General features: G+C 42.1%; 1 protein-coding gene across 1 annotated transcript in view; it reads left to right on the top strand.

Annotated features, from left to right (window-relative positions):
- sfl (N-deacetylase and N-sulfotransferase sfl) overlaps positions 1–19,241 on the top strand; it is an 814,105-nt gene that overhangs the window by 638,223 nt on the left and 156,641 nt on the right. The window contains exon 4 of the mRNA XM_067135314.2: positions 13,617–14,960. Within this exon, the coding sequence (XP_066991415.1) occupies positions 14,722–14,960 (239 nt within the window). The 5' untranslated portion in view covers positions 13,617–14,721. The remainder of the gene's footprint in view (positions 1–13,616; positions 14,961–19,241) is intronic.

Raw genomic sequence — 19,241 nt, forward strand, 5'->3', positions numbered from 1 at the left:
TTTAACACTATGTTATTTCTTTTAATAATCTCAGAATCACGACGCAAAACTTGTTATCGGATAGCATTTTCCGTTTGCTGTTGAGAAGTAGAGTTTCGTTAAGGCTTGAAATGAGTATTGATCCGTTACATTGGATCCAAACGAAAGTGCCAAGCTACGACAGAGTTACTCTCTCAAAGAATCTCGGTCCTTAGAAATATCGATCACAGTTAATGGCTTTGCTCGATTTCCTCTATTTTTAGACGAACATTGAAAGGAAAGTTAGCTCTGGCCTCGACTTGTGTGGATTGACTTATCATATACAACATTTAGTTTGAGTAAAAGCTTTTTCCGAGCGCACAAGCACCAGAGGCGCATTACTACATCCTCGATATTATACAACCCTAGTTTCGTGGACTGCACAGTAAGGAATGCATTTTTTAAACTTTCTTTTGCTGTGTGCTTAATGCCAAACTGACTCTTCTTGGATTTCGATGATGATGATGATGAATAGGAAAGGGGTGGGAGAATGAAAGTAACGACCGTGGCCTTACTTAAAGCAAAATCCCGGTAACTTATTTCTCTTAAGCGGAAAATCACCCTTAGGGCTACCGACTGTGGGGTTCGAACTGCGTTTTATTTCCATGTTAGAACTCAAGTCTACATAGTTCATTAATCATGGAAAACACACAGGAACAGTAGTACTACCACCATGAAACTCTTTATTACGTGAAATGTTCAAAATGCCCTCCGTTAATAATAACAATCGTATTGCCTCAGCTACCGTGTGCAGGCATTTCAATTTCGACGTTCCGTTTTACTATAGGCTCCCACTAGATGGCAGACCGAGTAAACCGAAACTCTCTTGGGCGTCTATGGCTGAGATTTAATTAATTTTGTCGGGTAAACCCCAAATGTGTCACCAGAGATCTTTTAGATGCCGACATCGTACGACATGAAGTGTCGAATGGACTTTTTTCCGCCCTTCAAAAATCCGACTACCTCTGCCGGGTTTGAAACCGCTATCTTGGGATCCGGAGGCCGACACTTTACCGCTGATCCACATAGGCAGCTAATGCCCTCCGTTAACATTGATGCATGCATCACCGGGCGAGTTGGCCGTGCGGTTAGGGGCGCGCGGCTATGAGCTTGCATCCGGGAGATAGTGGGTTCGAATCCCACTGTCGGCAGCCCTGAAGATGGTTTTCCGTGGTTTCCCATTTTCACACCAGGCAAATGCTGGGGCTATACCTTAATTAAGACCACGGCCGCTTCCTTCCAACTCCTAGCCTTCCCTATCCCATCGTCTCCCATAAGACCTATCTGTGTCGGTGCGACGTAAAGCCACTAGCAAAAAAAAAAAAAAAAAGATACGTGCATCAGTCCGCCGTCGCATATGATCCTGGATGACCGGGAGAGTTGGACGTGCGGTTAGCGGCGCGTAGCTGTGAGCTTGTATTTCGGAGATAGTGGGTTCGAACTCCACTGTCGGCAGCCCTTAAGATGGTTTCCGTGGTTTACTATTCACAGTAGGCAAATGCTAGGGCCGTACCTTAATTAAGGCGACGACCACGCTTCCTTCCCATTCCTAGGCCTTTCCTGTCCCATCCTCGCCATAAGAGCAGTGTCGGTGCGACGTAAAGCCAATTCTTAAAAAAGGAAAAAGGAAATCCTGGATGCGTTGATGGCTGGCTATATTATTTTACATCATAATTAATGTCCTACTTTCATTGAAGTACAATTTGGCAATGTCTGAAATTCTAATTAACTTATTATTTGTAAAGACACCAATCAACCAGGCTACCCTCTCCGGTGACATTAAATTGATGCACTATGGATATTGCATATAGTATTTAAAAATTGTCTCTGATTTTGCTTGGTATGACAAAACTCGAAACCTATTTAACATAGCACGCTTATAGTATTAAAAACCTAACATGGTTATGTTTTGGTATAACACACACATTCAATTCGCTTATGTCGTAAAACAATAACCTGTGTTTTGCATTTAGGCCCTTTTGCTTATCATGTGAAGTTTTTCTTCATCATGGTGCTCAGAAACCATTCGTCATGCGCAGCTGAAAGTTTACACGGAACATAAAATAAAGTGTACTTTTTGTCCACGAAGACTCACCTGGATACATGAAGTGTCCGTTAGTGGAAGTTCTTTTCAATGCCAACGCTTGTATCGTCTGTCACCCACCCCGACAAAACGTATTAGGGAACAAAATTAACAAGGAGGCACCACACCCTGTACATCACCGACTGCGCCTTGAAGAGATGAAAGGGCACTTCTGATATACACTGATGAGCAATTGAATTAGAGATACCTGGGTAGTAGCGTGTAGCACCCTGTTTCGCCCTGATTATCGTGGTGCGGACTCCACAAAACACTAGACGCGTTGGGGAGCAGACTGGTCCATGACTGCTACACAGCCTCCCGTAATACATAGAGGTCATTTGGGGCAGATTGCAGCGTGTTCACGTCTCTCTCGATAGCATTCCGGACGTGCTCAGTACGATTGAAGTCGGATGACCGAGGGGGCCAGGCAAACATCCTTATATATATAGTGTCTTCATTGAACCAATCGGTTCCAGTTCGGGAGCGATGGGCCAGTACATTGTTTTGCTGTAGGTACAGTTTCTTGCAGGCTGTTGGAGGCGAATATATGGGTGCGCATGATCTTTCGCCGGCGTGGGACGTTGGTAGATGCGCTACGAGCCCCATTCCATCCCAAGTTAACAGTTTCCATACGAGGATACTACTAACACCGCCATGAACCGACCAGCGCTGGGAAGATAGATCTATTGCCTCATGTGCTTGACGTCGACTAAGTGGTATGCCCCGAGCTGTCATTGGAGAGATGGCGTGGTAATTTCCTCGTAAAATAATACATATCCTCTGAACAGCGTAAAGGAGAGAAGATAATGAACAAATCTCACATTTTAATTTTATACAGAAATTTACTTGGAATTTAGGAATCGAAATTTAGATAATACTCAGATATGAGCCAACCACAGAGTATCATAAAAGGAAATACCATTAGAAAATCATTACAATATTCAGTTTGATTATTAATATCAGAGGAACTATTTCATATATCTTTGTGATAAATATTACAGTTATACGTTTACCTCCAGATTATTAGATGGAATTGATGGAACGGTTAGAGGGAACTTTAATAGTTATCACTATATATTTAGCACCAGAAGGGTGATACAACGAAAACGTGGTTGGAAAACCAAAGTTATATTACCCGATAGCCGGGCTTTGATACTGGGTTGAACGCGTACGGCCGTCAAAGCTGTTCGCCAACTATTTGCTATGCAAATCACTTGAGTTAAAAGAGATTGCTAGGTTCGAACTATTTGTGATGTAAATCGCTCCGATAGACGATCAGCATGAGGTTATATAGCCGAGGAGAGATTCAATAGAAACGAGACCTGGAATGATTGTAACTTTTCAGAGAGAGGAATTTATGTTTTATTTCTTGTTCATGCTAGCGCTTTCCTTTAGTCATCAACCGCGCGTAGTTGAGCTGTCTGTACTTACCGACAGTCACAGAGGGGACGATTACTACTACTACTACTACTACTACTACTACTACTACCACTAAAACGTTTTCATTCCTCCCCTGAAGGGGGAGGCGGGCCTCTTAGACGGTGACGCCGTCTCTCAGGCCGGGAGATTTGTTACAGTGAAGGAGATTCTCGGAGAGGGTGAGGGTTTGGCGGCCGTGGACTATACTAGGTACTGTGTTGGCATTCGCCATAGTGCAGGAGAATGGACAACCACGGAAAACCATTCTCAGGACAGCCGACGGTTGGGACCAGCCGTGAGGTCCAGCCCTGTCCCGTCTTCCGAATGCAGAGGCGTAGAGCCACAGTAGGGCCGTGGCCAACCCTCATCTGCTCGGTTGGCCGGTCAGAGTGCAGAGCTGGACCACGGACCAGCCGTGGCCACTTAAGGACCGAGACTCACTCTGCATCTACCGACACAATGGAAGAGTCACTCATCACTCGCCAAGAGTCACAGCTTTTTTTTTTTTTCTATTTGTTTTACGTCGCACCGACACATATAGTCTTACGGCGACGATGGGACAGGAAAGGGCTAGGAGTGGGAAGGAAGCGTCCGTGGCCTTAATTAAGGTACAGCCCCAGCATTTGCCTGGTGTGAAAATGGGAAACCACGGGAAACCATCTTCAGGGCTGCCGACAGTGGGGTTCGAACCTACTATCTCCCGAATACTGGATACTGGCCGCACTTAAGCGACTGCAGCTATCGAGCTCGGTCAGCTAACCTTTACCAATGTCCCTTGAGTCCAACAACATGCACGATGAAAGATATAATACTTGTCAACCCTAATGCTACTTACGTCACCCGCTACTGGGCACAGAACATTTAATTAGGGTTAAAGCTACCTGAATGGTCCAATTGACTTGTGTATCGTTGTCATTAATTTATAACGTTAGGTTTAAAATAGTTTGAATACTGTATATTTATTAATAATTCAATGTGTTGTATCTTAATTTATGTATTCTACTTCTTATTGTTAATCATCATCTAACTTGCTACAAAACAGAGTAGGCTACTTGTACTTCTGATACGAATAAGGAAAGCAAGTAAGAAAGAAAGAATTTCGATAGTATACTTTTGCTATCACAAAGTTCCAAGTTTATTTGGTTCCCAGACGGTTTTTGGTTTCGTTCTCCAAGTAAATCTAGCATTTACTATTCAACAATCATTCCAGATCGGAAGTCTGAGCCGGTGAGCCGGAGAGTTTACCTAGAAATGTTGTACCCGTGTTTGACAGGTTACTCATTGTACAATTGCTGCAATAGTACCATCTAGCGGAGCTGAGTGTGAGCAGAAGAGATAGAACACTTATAGTCAGTGCAGTGTTGCCTTCATCAGTTTTAGGGGCGTAGGACATACGTCATCACCTTCGTGTGTTTGAGTGTAGCGAAAGATGTCTGATATCCAGTTTTATTTTGGTGACTGCTGTAGTGTTGTTGAAATTCAAGAATGTTGGTTTATAGGAAGAGGAATTGGGATTGTAATAATTTACCAAGGGAGATGTTCTATTCATTGAAATCATGTGACAAGACTAGGTAAACAACTGATAGGGAATCTACCACCTGGCCGACAGCCCTAAATGGAGACTGGTGGTGACTGGCTGCGCATGTACTGTAACTGCAATTATTAAGGTTAGGATTTGCATGGGTGTTCTGGAACTTGAAGCCCTAAATGGAGACCGGTGGTGACTGGCTGCGCATGTACTGTAACTGCAATTATTAAGGTTAGGATTTGCATGGGTGTTCTGGAACTTGAAATAATGTTCTATCCTAGCATTTTCGTAATGAATGGGGAATACCATGTAAGAAACTCAATAAAGCCATATCATTCGTCTTCCTGGTCGTCTTATTTTATTGGGGTTGGCATTAGAGTTAGATGGTCCCCACTTATATGCCCGGATGCCGACCATAAGTGGAGGGATGTTTGCACTATTACAAGCTGCCGTGGCGGTTAGTAATGTTGGATGAAGAATAATGCATTAAGGCGAACAAAAACACCCAGCCTCCAAGCGAAGGATTCACCCATGTTGTTATTTGGATCATCAGTTCATAGCCTGGTTTGATGAAGATCCCCATGCCACCCCATCCTATATTAACCTTTCATTTCTACGTAACTACATTTACTCTAATCCGTTTTGCCATATTCAGACCTTTGTCTACCCCTACCGTGCTTACCACATACGCTTCCCTCAAAAACTAGCTGATCAAGTCCTGAGTGTCCTCTAAGGTCCTATTATTCTATCTCTTCTTCTGGTCAAATTTAGCCAAACCATTCTTCACTCACCAATTCGATTTAGTATTTCTTCATTTATGGTTCGAACTTTTCAGCTCACCTTCAGCATTCTTCTTTAACACCACATTTCAAAAGCTCCTACCGAGCAAGTAGCCGCGCGTTTTGTATCACGTAACTGTGAGCTTGCATTCGGAAGATAGTGAATTCAAACCCCACTCTCACCGGGTGAGTTGGCCATGTGGTTAGGGGCGCGCAGCTGTGAGCTTGCATCCGGGAGATAGTGGGTTCGAACCTCACTGTCGGTAGCCCAGAAGATGGTTTTCCGTGGTTTCCCATTTTCACATCAGGAAAATGTTAGGGCTGTACCTTAATTAAGGCCACGCCGCTTCCTTCCCATTCCTAGCCCTTTCCTGTCCCATCGTCGCAGTAAGACCTATTTGGTGTCGGTGCGACGTAAAGCAATAATAATAATAATAATAATAATAATAATAATAATAATAATAATAATAATAATAATAATAATAATAATGCAAGAGCTTCTATTCTCTTCCTTTCTGAGCTATTTATTGTCTATGTTCCACCTCCGTACAATGCCACGCTTCAGACGAAAGTCTTAAAAAAATCTTCCTAATTCTATACCAATGTTCGAAGTGAGTAATTTAAGAAAGGCGTTCCTTGCTTGTGCTAGTCTGCGTTTTGTTTTTCCTCCCTATTTCTGCCATCAATAGTTATTTTACTACACACGTAACAATTTCCATCTACTTCCTTTAGCGACTTCATTTCCTGTTCTAATATTTCCTGCATCACCCGACTTCATTCGACTGCAATCCATTACTTCTGTTACAGATTTGTTTTCATCTTGTACTCCGTCTCCAAGACGGTATCTTTTTTTTTATTGCTATTGGCTTTACGTCGCACTGACACAGATATGTCTTACGGCGAAGATGGGATAGGAAAGGGCTAGGACTGGGAAGGAAGCGGCCGTGGCCTTAATTAAGTTACAGCCCCAGCATTTGCCTGGTGTGAAAATGGGAAACCACGGAAAACCATCTTCAGGGCTGCCGACAGTGGGGTTCGAACCTAGTATCTCCGAATACTGGATACTGGTCGCACTTAAGCGACTGCAGCTGTCGAGCTCGGTGACTGTATCTTTACCGTTGAATAATTTCTCCAGAACTCAGACAAAAAAACAATTGGCATATCTCAGAGTTTTGATTTCCTCTCTTTGGGATTGAGATTCTCTTCCGAAATTCGTCTTTGATTTCGTGTACCGCCTGTTTTGTACAGACACTGAAAACCAGAGGGGCCAAACTGCAGTCTTGCCGCACTCTCTTCTGGATTGCTGCTTATATCCCTCGATGTTTATCACTGCAGACTGATTTTTGTACAGAGTGTAGACAATCCATTTTCGTTATCTCATCACGATCACCTTCAGAATCTCAAATAGCTTGTTCCAATCAACATTGTCGAATGCCTTTTCTAGATCTACGAATGCCGTGTACGTGGGCTTGCCCTTCCTTCTTACGTAGCTAAAAATGTTAATAATAATAATAATAATATGCCCTGTACGAAAACACATAAGCAATGGCTCTTCTACGAGAGTGTGTTCCAAGTCCCCAGGCCAACTCCTAACAGCCTTACCATCAGCTGTCATAGATAGCTTAGCCCTTAACCGAGCAAGTTGGCCGCGTGGTTGAGGGCGCGTAGCTGTGAGCTTGTAAACAGGAGATGTGGATTCGAATCCCACCGTCGGCAACCCTGAATACGGTTTTCCGTGGCTTCCCATTTACATAGCAGGCTGTACCTTAATTGACGCCACGGCCGATACCTTTCCCATCCCTGCGTCGTCAAACCTTTTCGATATTAATGCGACGTTAAAATTAGCCCTCGGTGAAGAGACATGCTAGCGAAGTGAGTGAACTAGTTTCTCGTTGCTTCTTCACTGAGCCAGATGCTGTTAAGATCTCACAAGCCCATTGAAATGTAGCCTACATGGCAACTGACCCTACTAGTGAAACTTTCACTGGCTTCATGACTAATGGCGTATTTAACATAGCTCATTCCTCAATCTCTTTGATATTGTCGGAGGAAACGACAGATCCATTAAATCTAGCCCAAAGATACACTGTATTTCATCAGATATGGATTTCGACTGGTTCTGCGAGAAAATGAAAAGAAAAAATGTTTAGAATTTTACGACATTTTGTGTACACTGAACCACATAAGAATTGGCTGCACTGGCCTTCAGTTCGATTCCTAGGAAGGTCGAGGATTTCAACTACGTAGAAGGAGAAACCCATACCTCAGTCACTTTCATATTGTCGAAGCCAAAGATAAGACTGAGACATAATTGCTCTATCTCATACCAGAAGACAGTGCACGCAGAGCCAAATATCGTAACTTACTACAGTGCAACGAATGCATGGATACGCGGAATCTCTTTTTGTTCCAATTTCTTGGCCGCCTGGAATATTGTATACAGTTTGTATTACATTGACTCCATATCAATTCTCTTTGAAATTCGACTGGAGACTGCTCACAATTTACAGGAACGGGCGTCATAAAAAATTTGTAATTCAGGCGACATTTCCTAGATATTTCTAAACCATTGTCGAATTGCTTAAGAGCTTCACAGTAACCATCAGTGTTACAATTGGACTAGTCACATGGTTTTAAAGATGGGAATTCTTGAAAATCTTTCTCCCCGTATTTTTTTTTTTCTAACAATGTAAGTTTAATCATAAAATCACGAATTATGTCTCTCATAATACTAATCAACAGAGTTTTGTCGTGCAGAAGACATTTAAATCACTCAAATGGTTTGCAGTGTCTGCTAGGAAGGTAAGGTCAGAAACCCAGCGCGTGCGTTCTCTTACATCACAACAGGCTGAGCGACAGGGATTAGTGTGGGGGGAGGGGCATCCCTGTGCGTCATGTCTCCCTAGCCCAGGGACGGCGAACCTGTAACACGCGTGCCACCTAATGACACGACTTCTGTGGCATGTCACACAACATACTAACATATTTTAATGTTTAAACATGTAATAAGTAGGTCGAAAATGTAGCAAAATAATATACAGGGTGAAGCGAAATGTCTCTCACAAAAGTTCGTCCTGCGAGTATAATCTGGGAGAAAAAGGTCGTTTAAGAGTGGCAATCTGGCAACACTGTAACCACATGTAGGGTAACTATAGCTCTGTCAACATGTAATAGTCGTGCTATGCAGTTGGTGCAGTGGATAGAGTTTTGGGTTAGCAAGGAGGAGGTCGAGGGTTCGATCCTGGGTTGAGGTGTTTTATTTATTTGCTAATTTCCATCGGACATTACATACTGTAACACATTAAGACACCGTTTCTTAGGTCACATGTATCCTACATTTACAAAATTTAGTAACGCTGAACGTCCGCCTCTGTGGTGTAGTGGTTAGCGTGATTAGCTGCCACCCCCCGGAGGTCCGGGTTCGATTCCCGGCTCTGCCACGAAATTTGAAAAGTGGTACGAGGGCTGAAACGGGGTCCACTCAGCCTCGGGAGGTCAACTGAGTAGAGGTGGGTTCGATTCCCACCTCAGCCATCCTGGAAGTGGTTTTCCGTGTTTTCCCCCTTCTCCTCCAGGCAAAAGCCAGGATGGTACCTAACTTAGGGCCACGGCCGCTTCCTTCCCCCTTCCTTGCCTGTCCCATCCAATCTTCCCATCCCTCCATAAGACCCCTGTTCAGCATAGCAGGTGAGGCCGCCTGGGCGAGGTACTGGTCATTTTCCACAGTTGTATCCCCCGACCCAAAGTCTGAAGCTCCAGGACACTGCCCTTGAGGCGGTAGAGGTGGGATCCCTCGCTGAGTCCGAGGGAAAAACCGAACCTGGAGGGTAACCAGATTAAGAAGAAGAAGAAGTAACGCTGAACACGGTGTAACGCATCTAGTAGGTGGAATGGTGCGAATAAATTCACGCCGACGACGTGGAAAGGGCGTCTTTCAAAGTTGACAAATGAAAACGAATGTTCGTCCATTTCTAGAGAACCCGCTGCAATAGCTGTTGACGATTAAGATACCATACCACCTGGACACATTTACGAAATAAAAAACATACGCCTCAACCCAGGATCGACCCCTCGACCTCCTGCATGTTAACCCAAAACTCTATCCATTGCTCCAACTGTACAGCACGACTAATCTGTGCTGACAGAGGTGGTTACCCTACATGTGGTTACAGTGTTGCCAAATTGCCACTCTTCAACGACCTTTTTCTGCCGGATATTCTCGCAGGACGAACTTTTGTGAGATACATTTTTTTATTGCTGGCATGTGAGGAGTCGCGCTGCGACGCCCGAGTGCGCGAATTTCGCTTCACCCTGTATTTTAACATTACGCTGTAATAAAGAAGTATGTCCTAATTGATTCTATAGCCATATTTTTTTTTAAATAAATGTTATTGGGTTAAAGCAAAAATATACTTTATTCTTAAAATTTACCTGCTTTTTAAGTAATTTTCTGTGATGTTTGCAAAATAAAACCATGAAACATTTAGTTGAAGAGATTTATATGCAATGCATTCTAATATCTAAATTAAGTCAAATGAGGGATTTCATGACTGTTGTAAAGTAAATTAACCGATGGCACGTTAGACAGTAAAATATGATAAACAAGAAGTTAATTGACAAGCTAATCGATAAAGGTTTGCCATCCCTGCCCTGGCCCTTAAACGCTGGCTTGCAGTGGCCTACTCTTTACCTGAGAGAACGATCGTGCTGTAACCCTCTATTTCTTTCCCTTTGTAGCCTCCAAGCTGTCGGAAACATACACGTCATCATCATCTGTTTACCCTCCAGGGTCGGCTTTTCCCTCGGACACAGCGAGAGATCCCACCTCTACCGCCTCAAGGGCAGTGTCCTGGAGCTTCAGACTCTTGGTCGGGGATACAACTGGGGAGAATGACCAGTACCTCGCCCAGGCGGCCTCACCTGCTATGCTGAACAGGGGCCTTGTGGAGGGATGGGAAGATTGGATGGGACAGGCAAGGAAGAGGGAAGGAAGCGACCGTGGCCTTATGTTAGGTACCATCCCGGCATTCGCCTGGAGGAGAAGTGGGAAACCACGGAAAACCACTTCCAGGATGGCTGAGGTGGGAATCGAACCCACCTCTACTCAGTTGACCTCCCGAGGCTGACTGGACCCCGTTCCAGCCCTCATACCACTTTTCAAATTTCGTGGCAGAGTCGGGAATCGAACCCGGGCCTCCGGGGGTGGCAGCTAATCACGCTAACCACTACACCACAGAGGCGGACGGAAACATACACGTACGTGCGTAATTTCCACGAATTGGTGGTATGCTTAAAAATATGATTAAACATTGAGAAAATATGTCAGCTTCAGTTAGAATTCCTTCGTCATAAAACTTTTAAAAATTCGTTTGAAACATTCAATATTGACTTCTTTAAACAGACAGGAAAGTGAAACAAACAGAGCTTACTTACTAAGTCGAGAAATCTGTTCTTGCCAAAGTGCAGAATATTCAGCTTAATAAAAATAATGATTTGCACAAAATGGATTTATTCCTTTTGCTCTGGCTTCTAAGTGGTACATAGACGTCGCTCTGTATATGTTTAAAAACTGCAGTAAAGTGATAAATACTTCGATGGCTGGCGTTTTCTGTGAAATGATTCGCAGTTGTTGATGTTTCGTCTAATGGGAGACACTTTAAGAAGCAGTTTATGTTCTTGTAAAAAAAGGTAACAGCCTAATTGTCACAGTGCAACGTTGGTAACCCTAAATAGATTTAGCCTACCTGAGAATTTCGAGAATTGATACTTGGTAATTCCTCACCTGATTTTTTTGTAATTTCTCTCTGAGGTGAACTTTGTGATTATATTACTGAAATTCATTGAGGTTTTAAGTTTATTTTACATCATCAAGGAGGCCCTTGTTTGAATCCTAGCTAATGCCTGTGGGATTTTTGAAATGAAAAGTCACGTCTGTATAGATCGGGTTCCACGTAATACTACACGGTCATCCCCTTCCCCATTATTTATGTTATGAATAAATGTGCTTATTAAATGGCATGTATTATGTTTTTCTTTTTAATGTGAGTATACGGATTCACCTTGATCATTACTTTTGAGATGTGCATTATTTTTCCAGTCCTTACCTTGAAGAAAGAGTTTCCACAGCTTTCGTAAATGTTATTTTGTTGCAGAAGAGCAGCAGAAACAGTAGAAGCTCGATTTAACACGGTTGTCGGGGGACATCCTTTTCCCCTCGATATAGCTTAAGCGCGGTAAAAGGAAAATGACCTATATGAGGGCGACAGAAGATTGGGGAAAGTAGTAGGCTCCGAGAAAACACAACGTTACGAAAGATTATGTACGTAAAATGCACATATTCGACATTCCAGTCCTCACACGATCGAGTATGTTCAATTTATCGTTCACAGAGTACGCTTTTCTTTTTTGTGACATCACAGCACCTGCACCGAAGACAAGATTTAACTAGGAGTTTGTCTCAAACAAGCTAAAAACCAACACGGGTTTTGTAAGCGCGGGTGTAGGCAAACACGTTTAAGTTGTTGAGGGGGATGGAGGAAGGTCATCTTAACTTCCCTCTATGTGTACAAAAACTTGCACGCTGTTTCTAAAACTCCCTCCAGTCATCCTTTGAAGTTCTCTTTAGCGCGGAGTCGGTAACAGTTATAGTTTGCAATGCAGAATCCCTCTATGCAGCGATTGTTTTCCGAAGACGTAGTCTACTTTGCATCGCGTTCAGTTCGAATCCGTGGTGAATCGGACCGCGCTTTTTACCGGGCTTCCACTGTATTTCTTTCTGAACTAAGAATTTTGGGAAATTTGCCTTGGAAATTATTAGCACAAACCACCTACTTCAAAAATAAGCCGATCCATATTTTATACGCGTGTTTTCAGTAGTCCACGAATCTACAATAGTATTCCTTTTCAAGGTCCGGCTCCATGGCTAAATGGTTAGCTTGCTGGCATTTGGCCGCAGGGGTCCCAGGTTCGATTTCCGACAGGGTCGGGAATTTTAACCATCATTGGTTAATTTCGCTGGCACGGGGGCTGGGTGTATGTGTCGTCTCCATCATTTCATCATCACGACGCGCAGGTCGCCTACGGGAGTCAAGTCAAAAGACCTGCACCTGGCGAGCCGAACATGTCCTCGGACACTCCCGGCACTAAAAGCCATACGCCATTTCATTTCTTTTGAGGATCCCACCAGCGGAATCGCTGACGGACTGAACATACATACAAACATACAAACATACATACATACATACATACATACATACATACATACATACATACATACATACATACATACATTTCCTTTTTACGGTCATTACTGAATTTAACGCCGTATAATTAGGTATTCATTCCAACCTATTAGTTAGCTAAGTAGCGTGGTTCATTAGGTGCTCAGACTTTCAGGATCGATTTCCGTCTTGGCCGTTTCGGTAAGACCTACTTGCATGTTGCTAAAGAACCTCTTTTCAGAAAAGTATTCCGGCCGTCTGATATCACTTCAAATTGATAGCAGTTCAAGAGACGTTAAACACAGAATAGCGTTATCGTTAGTTGCTTCCTAAAAGCTGTTAATCTACTGCAGAGTTCATGTACAGTGTAATATGATGTTATATATCCCTGTTAAGAAATGTTTTGTTATCCCACAGTGTGTTGCTGAAAAATATTGTGTTAGCATTTGTATTCCATGACATCACAATCAATTTAGTGCCATTCCATTCATTGTCCCTGTAATGACGTGCGGACGTTTCGTAAACATGAAACTGTTTAACCGAGTCGTGTTTTCTTTTTCTCTTTGCAGAGTTGGGCTGTGTGCCATGGGCATAATCCACCACTAACAAAGCAGCAAACAACACCTGGCAACTAAGACAGCTTTAAAACGTAATCTGACATCGCACGCGTGTCCCTCTTGGACATCCTTCACTGACTGCAGAAGTTCTCAACAAAAAGGGGAGTGCTAGTGTGGGAAGTTTTAGAAGTGTAACACATTAAGACCGAAAGAGAAGGAAGAGAGAAGAACTTGCAAGAAACTGGGGAACGGAGAACCGTGATGCATTGCGGTCCGATATGCGAACTTAGTTGCAGTTGTTTGACAACGAACCATTGCAATCAGCAACTGCTTGCCACCCAAGATGGCCGCCGTCTTGTTGTGTAGTTTACCAGGGGTTTGGAAACACAGCAAATGGCGAACTGACACCAAAATAGATAGATAAATTAAACCGAAAAAAATAAAATACGGTCTTCTTCTGTCCTGTTTTCATAATGGTCGTATATTTAGAAAATTGTTAAGATATTAAATATATTTGACAAGAACAAGTAATGCATTTAAAAGTATAGCAGTTTCAAATTTTAAAATGTTTATGGTATTTCTTATTTTACGAATCTAATCCTCATCAAGTTACTATTGTTTAACCAATTTTTATGGCGTAAATTATTCGTTACACGTCGTATATGATTTTTAATGTATGTTACATTCCAAATGAAACTGTAATAATAAATCCGGCATCACAGTTCTAGTTTTATCTGTGCCATAAATATATATATACGTATAATATTGCGTGTTCTGTGTGTGTGATTACGGAAACATCTGTTTCTAAGCGTAGAAATATTTCAAATAACTTCATCAAAAGCGTGATGGTCTTGCGTTTTAAAAATGTATAAGTGATTTGAAATAACAGCAGCCAATGTAGATTTGGACTGTCATTTTAGTGTAAAGCGACTTCTTAAGTACCGATAGTACCGCTATATTTCGTGTGCATTGTTGTTAAGCTATTCTTTCTTCCGTAAGTTCGTGGAGGGAAGAGAGACGATTTTTTCGTATTGTCTCACATTGAGACATAGTGCGTGTAATCGAATTAAGTGTAATTTTGTGCGTGTGCGTGTGTGCGTGTGTGGAATCGTCCATTATGTCAACTGAAAAATTGTTAATCCCGTCTTCGAAGCTGTCCCCTTCGTTACCATGGAAGCCAACGTTGCCGTTCGATGACCGAAGAGGTCGTCGTGTTGGTGTGTTTTCTGCGAAAGGACCATGGCGGTGCTTGAGGAAACAGTTCACAGTGCGGCGATGCTACGCTCTTCTCTTTGCTCTTAGCACGGTGTCCATCTACTTCACCAGCCAGGTGCTCTTGAGCTCGTCGTGGTCGAAGTAAGTAGCATCTACTATATATTTTTAGAATAAATTTATTACAAAACCCTCGTAACTTGAATTTAACCTACCACTGTAGTACTCGTATCCGCGCTGAACAGTCAAATATCATTAACCATCAGCATGTTTCCAGTCATTCGACCGTGTCAGGAACAGAATAAATTAAGCCTCCATCTAGCGGCGAGGATAAGAATTGCGCCGGCTGCCGAAGCCTGTCGCACTAACTTGGGGGCAATGATTAATGTCTGACAGATGAAATGAAATGATGTTGGAGAGTGTTACTAGAATGAAAGATGACAGGGGAAAACCGGAGTACCCGGAGAAAAACTTGTCCCGCCTCCTCTTTGTCCAGCACAAATCTCACATGGAGTGACCGGGATTTGAACCACGGAACCCAGCGGTGAGAGGCCGACGCCCTGCCGCCTGAGCCGCAGAGTCTCTCTTCTATTGTAATACAATCGAACCTCGATATCTCGAACCTCCATTACTCGAATTTTCAATATCTCGAAGTGACTTCAATTTCCCGGCCGTTTGTCCTATTCTTCACTTGAGGCTCACAGTTCCAAAAATTTTCAAATTTGTTTCAGGAAATTATTTAGGAGACGAAAAAAGCGTTTCTTCTACACTCTTGTATTTATTTCTCTATTACTCGAAGTTCATTTACACGAATTTTTTCGATTTCTCGAAGCAAACATATCCTCCGTTGAAGCAAAAAGTACTTTGTAACTCGAATTTTGTACAACATTGACTGTGCAATACAGCATTTGTAATTTGTGAGGAACAGTTAACAAGTAAAGAAAGGGTTAACAAGATGCTGGGAACTAATGTCAAATCAAATCAAAATCGCTTTATTTGCAAATGAGGTGTCTACCTCGGTGGCAAATGATACACTAAAATGCATTATTGTCAAGCACTAAATTTTAAATTAACAAGAGAAGAAGATATTTTCCCAGAATACAATATTATACAATTTACACTAACAATTGTTTCCATTAAACACACAGTTCATCATCCTTAAAAAATTTATATTGTTTACAAAATTCTACTTATAATATCTCCTGCACTTACAAACATAATCAACTCATATATGTGGAATTACTTCAAATAATACTATACAACTGGTATAAGATTAACATTTACATTGCATTATTTATTTATTTATTTATTTATTTATTTATTTATTTATTTATTTATTTATTTATTTATTTATTTATTTAAAAAGTTACTTTAAAAAGGGTCATAATTAAAGCGATGCCGTAAAATACGATTTGTTAGTATATTTTCAAATACCGGTACTGTAAAAAATACTGTATTCAGTATAAGCCCATAGATACATATGATTCAATTATGCCCTATATATACTCAAAAACGTTATTCTCTATATCTCCAATTGTTAATAAGTCGAAATAAAATTTAGCTCCTGAGGTGTTTCGAGATATCGAGGTTCCACTATAATAATAATAATAATAATAATAATAATAATAATAATAATAATAATAATAATAATAATAATAATAATAATAATAATAATCACCAACGTCGTATGGTCTCAGCTACCATGCGCAAGCATTCCGCTTTAGCGCCTACTGCGCTGCCTGCATGTCAATTTTGACGTTCGCCTTTACTCTGCCAGGTATGGTGGAGTTTTGAATAATTTTGTCAGCTAAACACCAAATGTGTCACTAGAGACATTCCTGTGTCGTACGACATTTAGTGTCCATTAACATTTGTCTGCCCTTCGAAAATCCGGAGGCCAGCACTCGACCACTGGTCCACAGAGGGAGCTAGTGCTCTGTTTTCAAGGCAGTTCCTTCAATCCTGTTTCAAATACAATATCAAGGTTTCACACAGTAATCATTTGTAAATTAAAAACATTTAAACTATTTAGGCTTTTTCAATCGTGAAATTACTAGTGTTTCGCCCCAGTGTAGCAGTGGACTGGGCTCATCAGTTGGATTGCTACACCATTTCAAGACGCTGGCGGCTAGTGCGCCGTTGAGACACCACTGCAATTCTCTTATGTAGGACAATGCGGTGTCGATGCACTAGGGAAAGCACATGCTTCCACTTGTATAAATGCCTGCCTTTGGCCTTTATATCAAAAATAAGGTTCCTAAAAGGAAACCATAATTGTTTATATTTCTAAATTGTATAAACTCAGATGCTTTAGTGTGAATTTCTCCTCTACACGGAATTGGAAATTCTTTTGGGCTTAGAGAGCGAGAGAGTACAGATTATTTAGTTATTCCCCTCTGAGTAATCTCTTACAATATGCAGGGGGTGCAGGTAATGCATCATTTCACTCCACCCACAGGGGAAATAAGGAGTTCAGATAAATTGAAAGAAATACAGTATATATAATCGCGATCTACTGTACGTCTGTATGCCATGTTGACACAAGATAGCCGCACCTATCGAGATCTATGTCCAAGAAAATGGTCGCTGATTTAGCGCACAATTTTATGACCATACATATTCGCAAGATACGTATTATGAGAAAAAAATTGGAGGTGGGGTGTTACTATTTTAACGGCCGCAGGGTCTTGAGGGTTTGAGGACAAAAAATGTTATGTGGATAGTAAATTTTGTTCATTCACTTGGAATGTGAGAGGTGAAGTATGAGAAATAAAATACATAATTTAAGAGTTCAGGAATAATATTACGAGTAAGATTCCATTATAAAATTTGTTATTCTATACAACTGTATTCACGACAGTTAACCTCCAACTGAGCGTGCGAGACAACACAGCGCCATCTTATAACAGAGTATGCGTGTGACGTCGCATATGTAGCACAAATTTTGCTTTATTTTGAAGCCCTATTTCATGAAAACTAAGTTTCAGATTTTCATTATTTTAATTTTTTTTTTTTTTTCAACAAGTAGCCACCTCTTTTATCTGTCAATAGAGACATTAAACACACTCGTAAGTTAAATATATGCGTTCTACCCAAACACAAAAAAGGTTTTAACATTTTTCTTTCCATGTGCCCATTATCGAGGAAAGTAAGTCTACGTTTAAAAAGAAAAATGAATGATCATGAGCATGTCTCTCAGCCATGGTCATCTGTCAATGGCTGCTAATTTCAGATGACCACCAACACTGTTGCTAGGTAACATTGTCTGGCCATCCATCCATACTTTACGTCACAGCCCGCATGGTTGCTGGGGTTACACTTCCGTCACACAACAGTGGCGATGGTGCTTCTTGTTCTGAAAGGAAGTACAACTAGGCAACCATCCTCCGTTCATATTAATCAGAGGGAAAATGTGGAAAGGAGCCCACACTTCATAAAATGAACGTATCGGCCAAAGAAAGGCAAGGGCCACGAAGGGCATGAAAATGTAAGATTCTCCAGCTCTCGGAACCTAATAGCGTAGGGGTCGGAAAAGAGCAAGGGTTGACCAAGGGAGGTCAAACAGGATAGATGCCACAAGTAAGTGCAAGCAATGCCAGGACTCAGCTAAAAGGCCGCGTGGTCGCCAACCCACGCTCTTACGACTGGCAGGGACTATCGTGGGTGTTATTCTACCGCCCCCACATATAGGGGGATTCAGTCACACATTTTGTGACGCTAACTGCCTTAACACCAATTTTCGGATGACCCGCAGCCATAAGCCATAACATGTCAAAATTCTGCTATCTACGGTGACTTTACCGTATCTAGGGGGCTTTGATGTGACCTAGACAAAACGCTCGTTTAAAATACGGCGCCATTTGTACCTGTATATGTAAGGCAGAGTTCTTCTTACCACGGTGTTGGTTTTGTGTCCACGCAAAATTGTCAGTAGTATAATGCAGGGATTCGGCCGCCTCCTCCTCCTCCCGCCGCCTCCTCCGCCGCCTCCTCCGCCGCCTCCTCCGCCTCCGCCGCCCGCGGGAAATTTGAATTTTGGCGGGAAATTTGAATTTTGGCGCGAGATTTGAATTTGTAAACAAAGCCACGTGCTTTTTGACAGCTGTCATCGACAACAACGCATCGCTAACCTCACTGCTGCCATCTTGACGGCCCTAAACCTCACTAGTGCCAACTTAACCTAACTAGCATGAGGTAAACAAAGCCACGTGTTTTTTGACAGCCACGTGCTTTTTGACAGACAACAACGCATCGCTAACCTCAGTACTGCCATCTTGACGGGCCTAAACCTCAGTAGTGCCAACTTAACCTAACTAGCATGAGGTAAACAAAGCCACGTGTTTTTTGACAGCCACGTGCTTTTTGACAGATTTGTAAACAAAGCCACGTGCTTTTTGACAGACAACAACGCATCGCAAACCTCAG

Source organism: Anabrus simplex, chromosome 1 (genome assembly GCF_040414725.1).
Source record: "Anabrus simplex isolate iqAnaSimp1 chromosome 1, ASM4041472v1, whole genome shotgun sequence".
Lineage (NCBI taxonomy): Eukaryota > Metazoa > Arthropoda > Insecta > Orthoptera > Tettigoniidae > Anabrus > Anabrus simplex.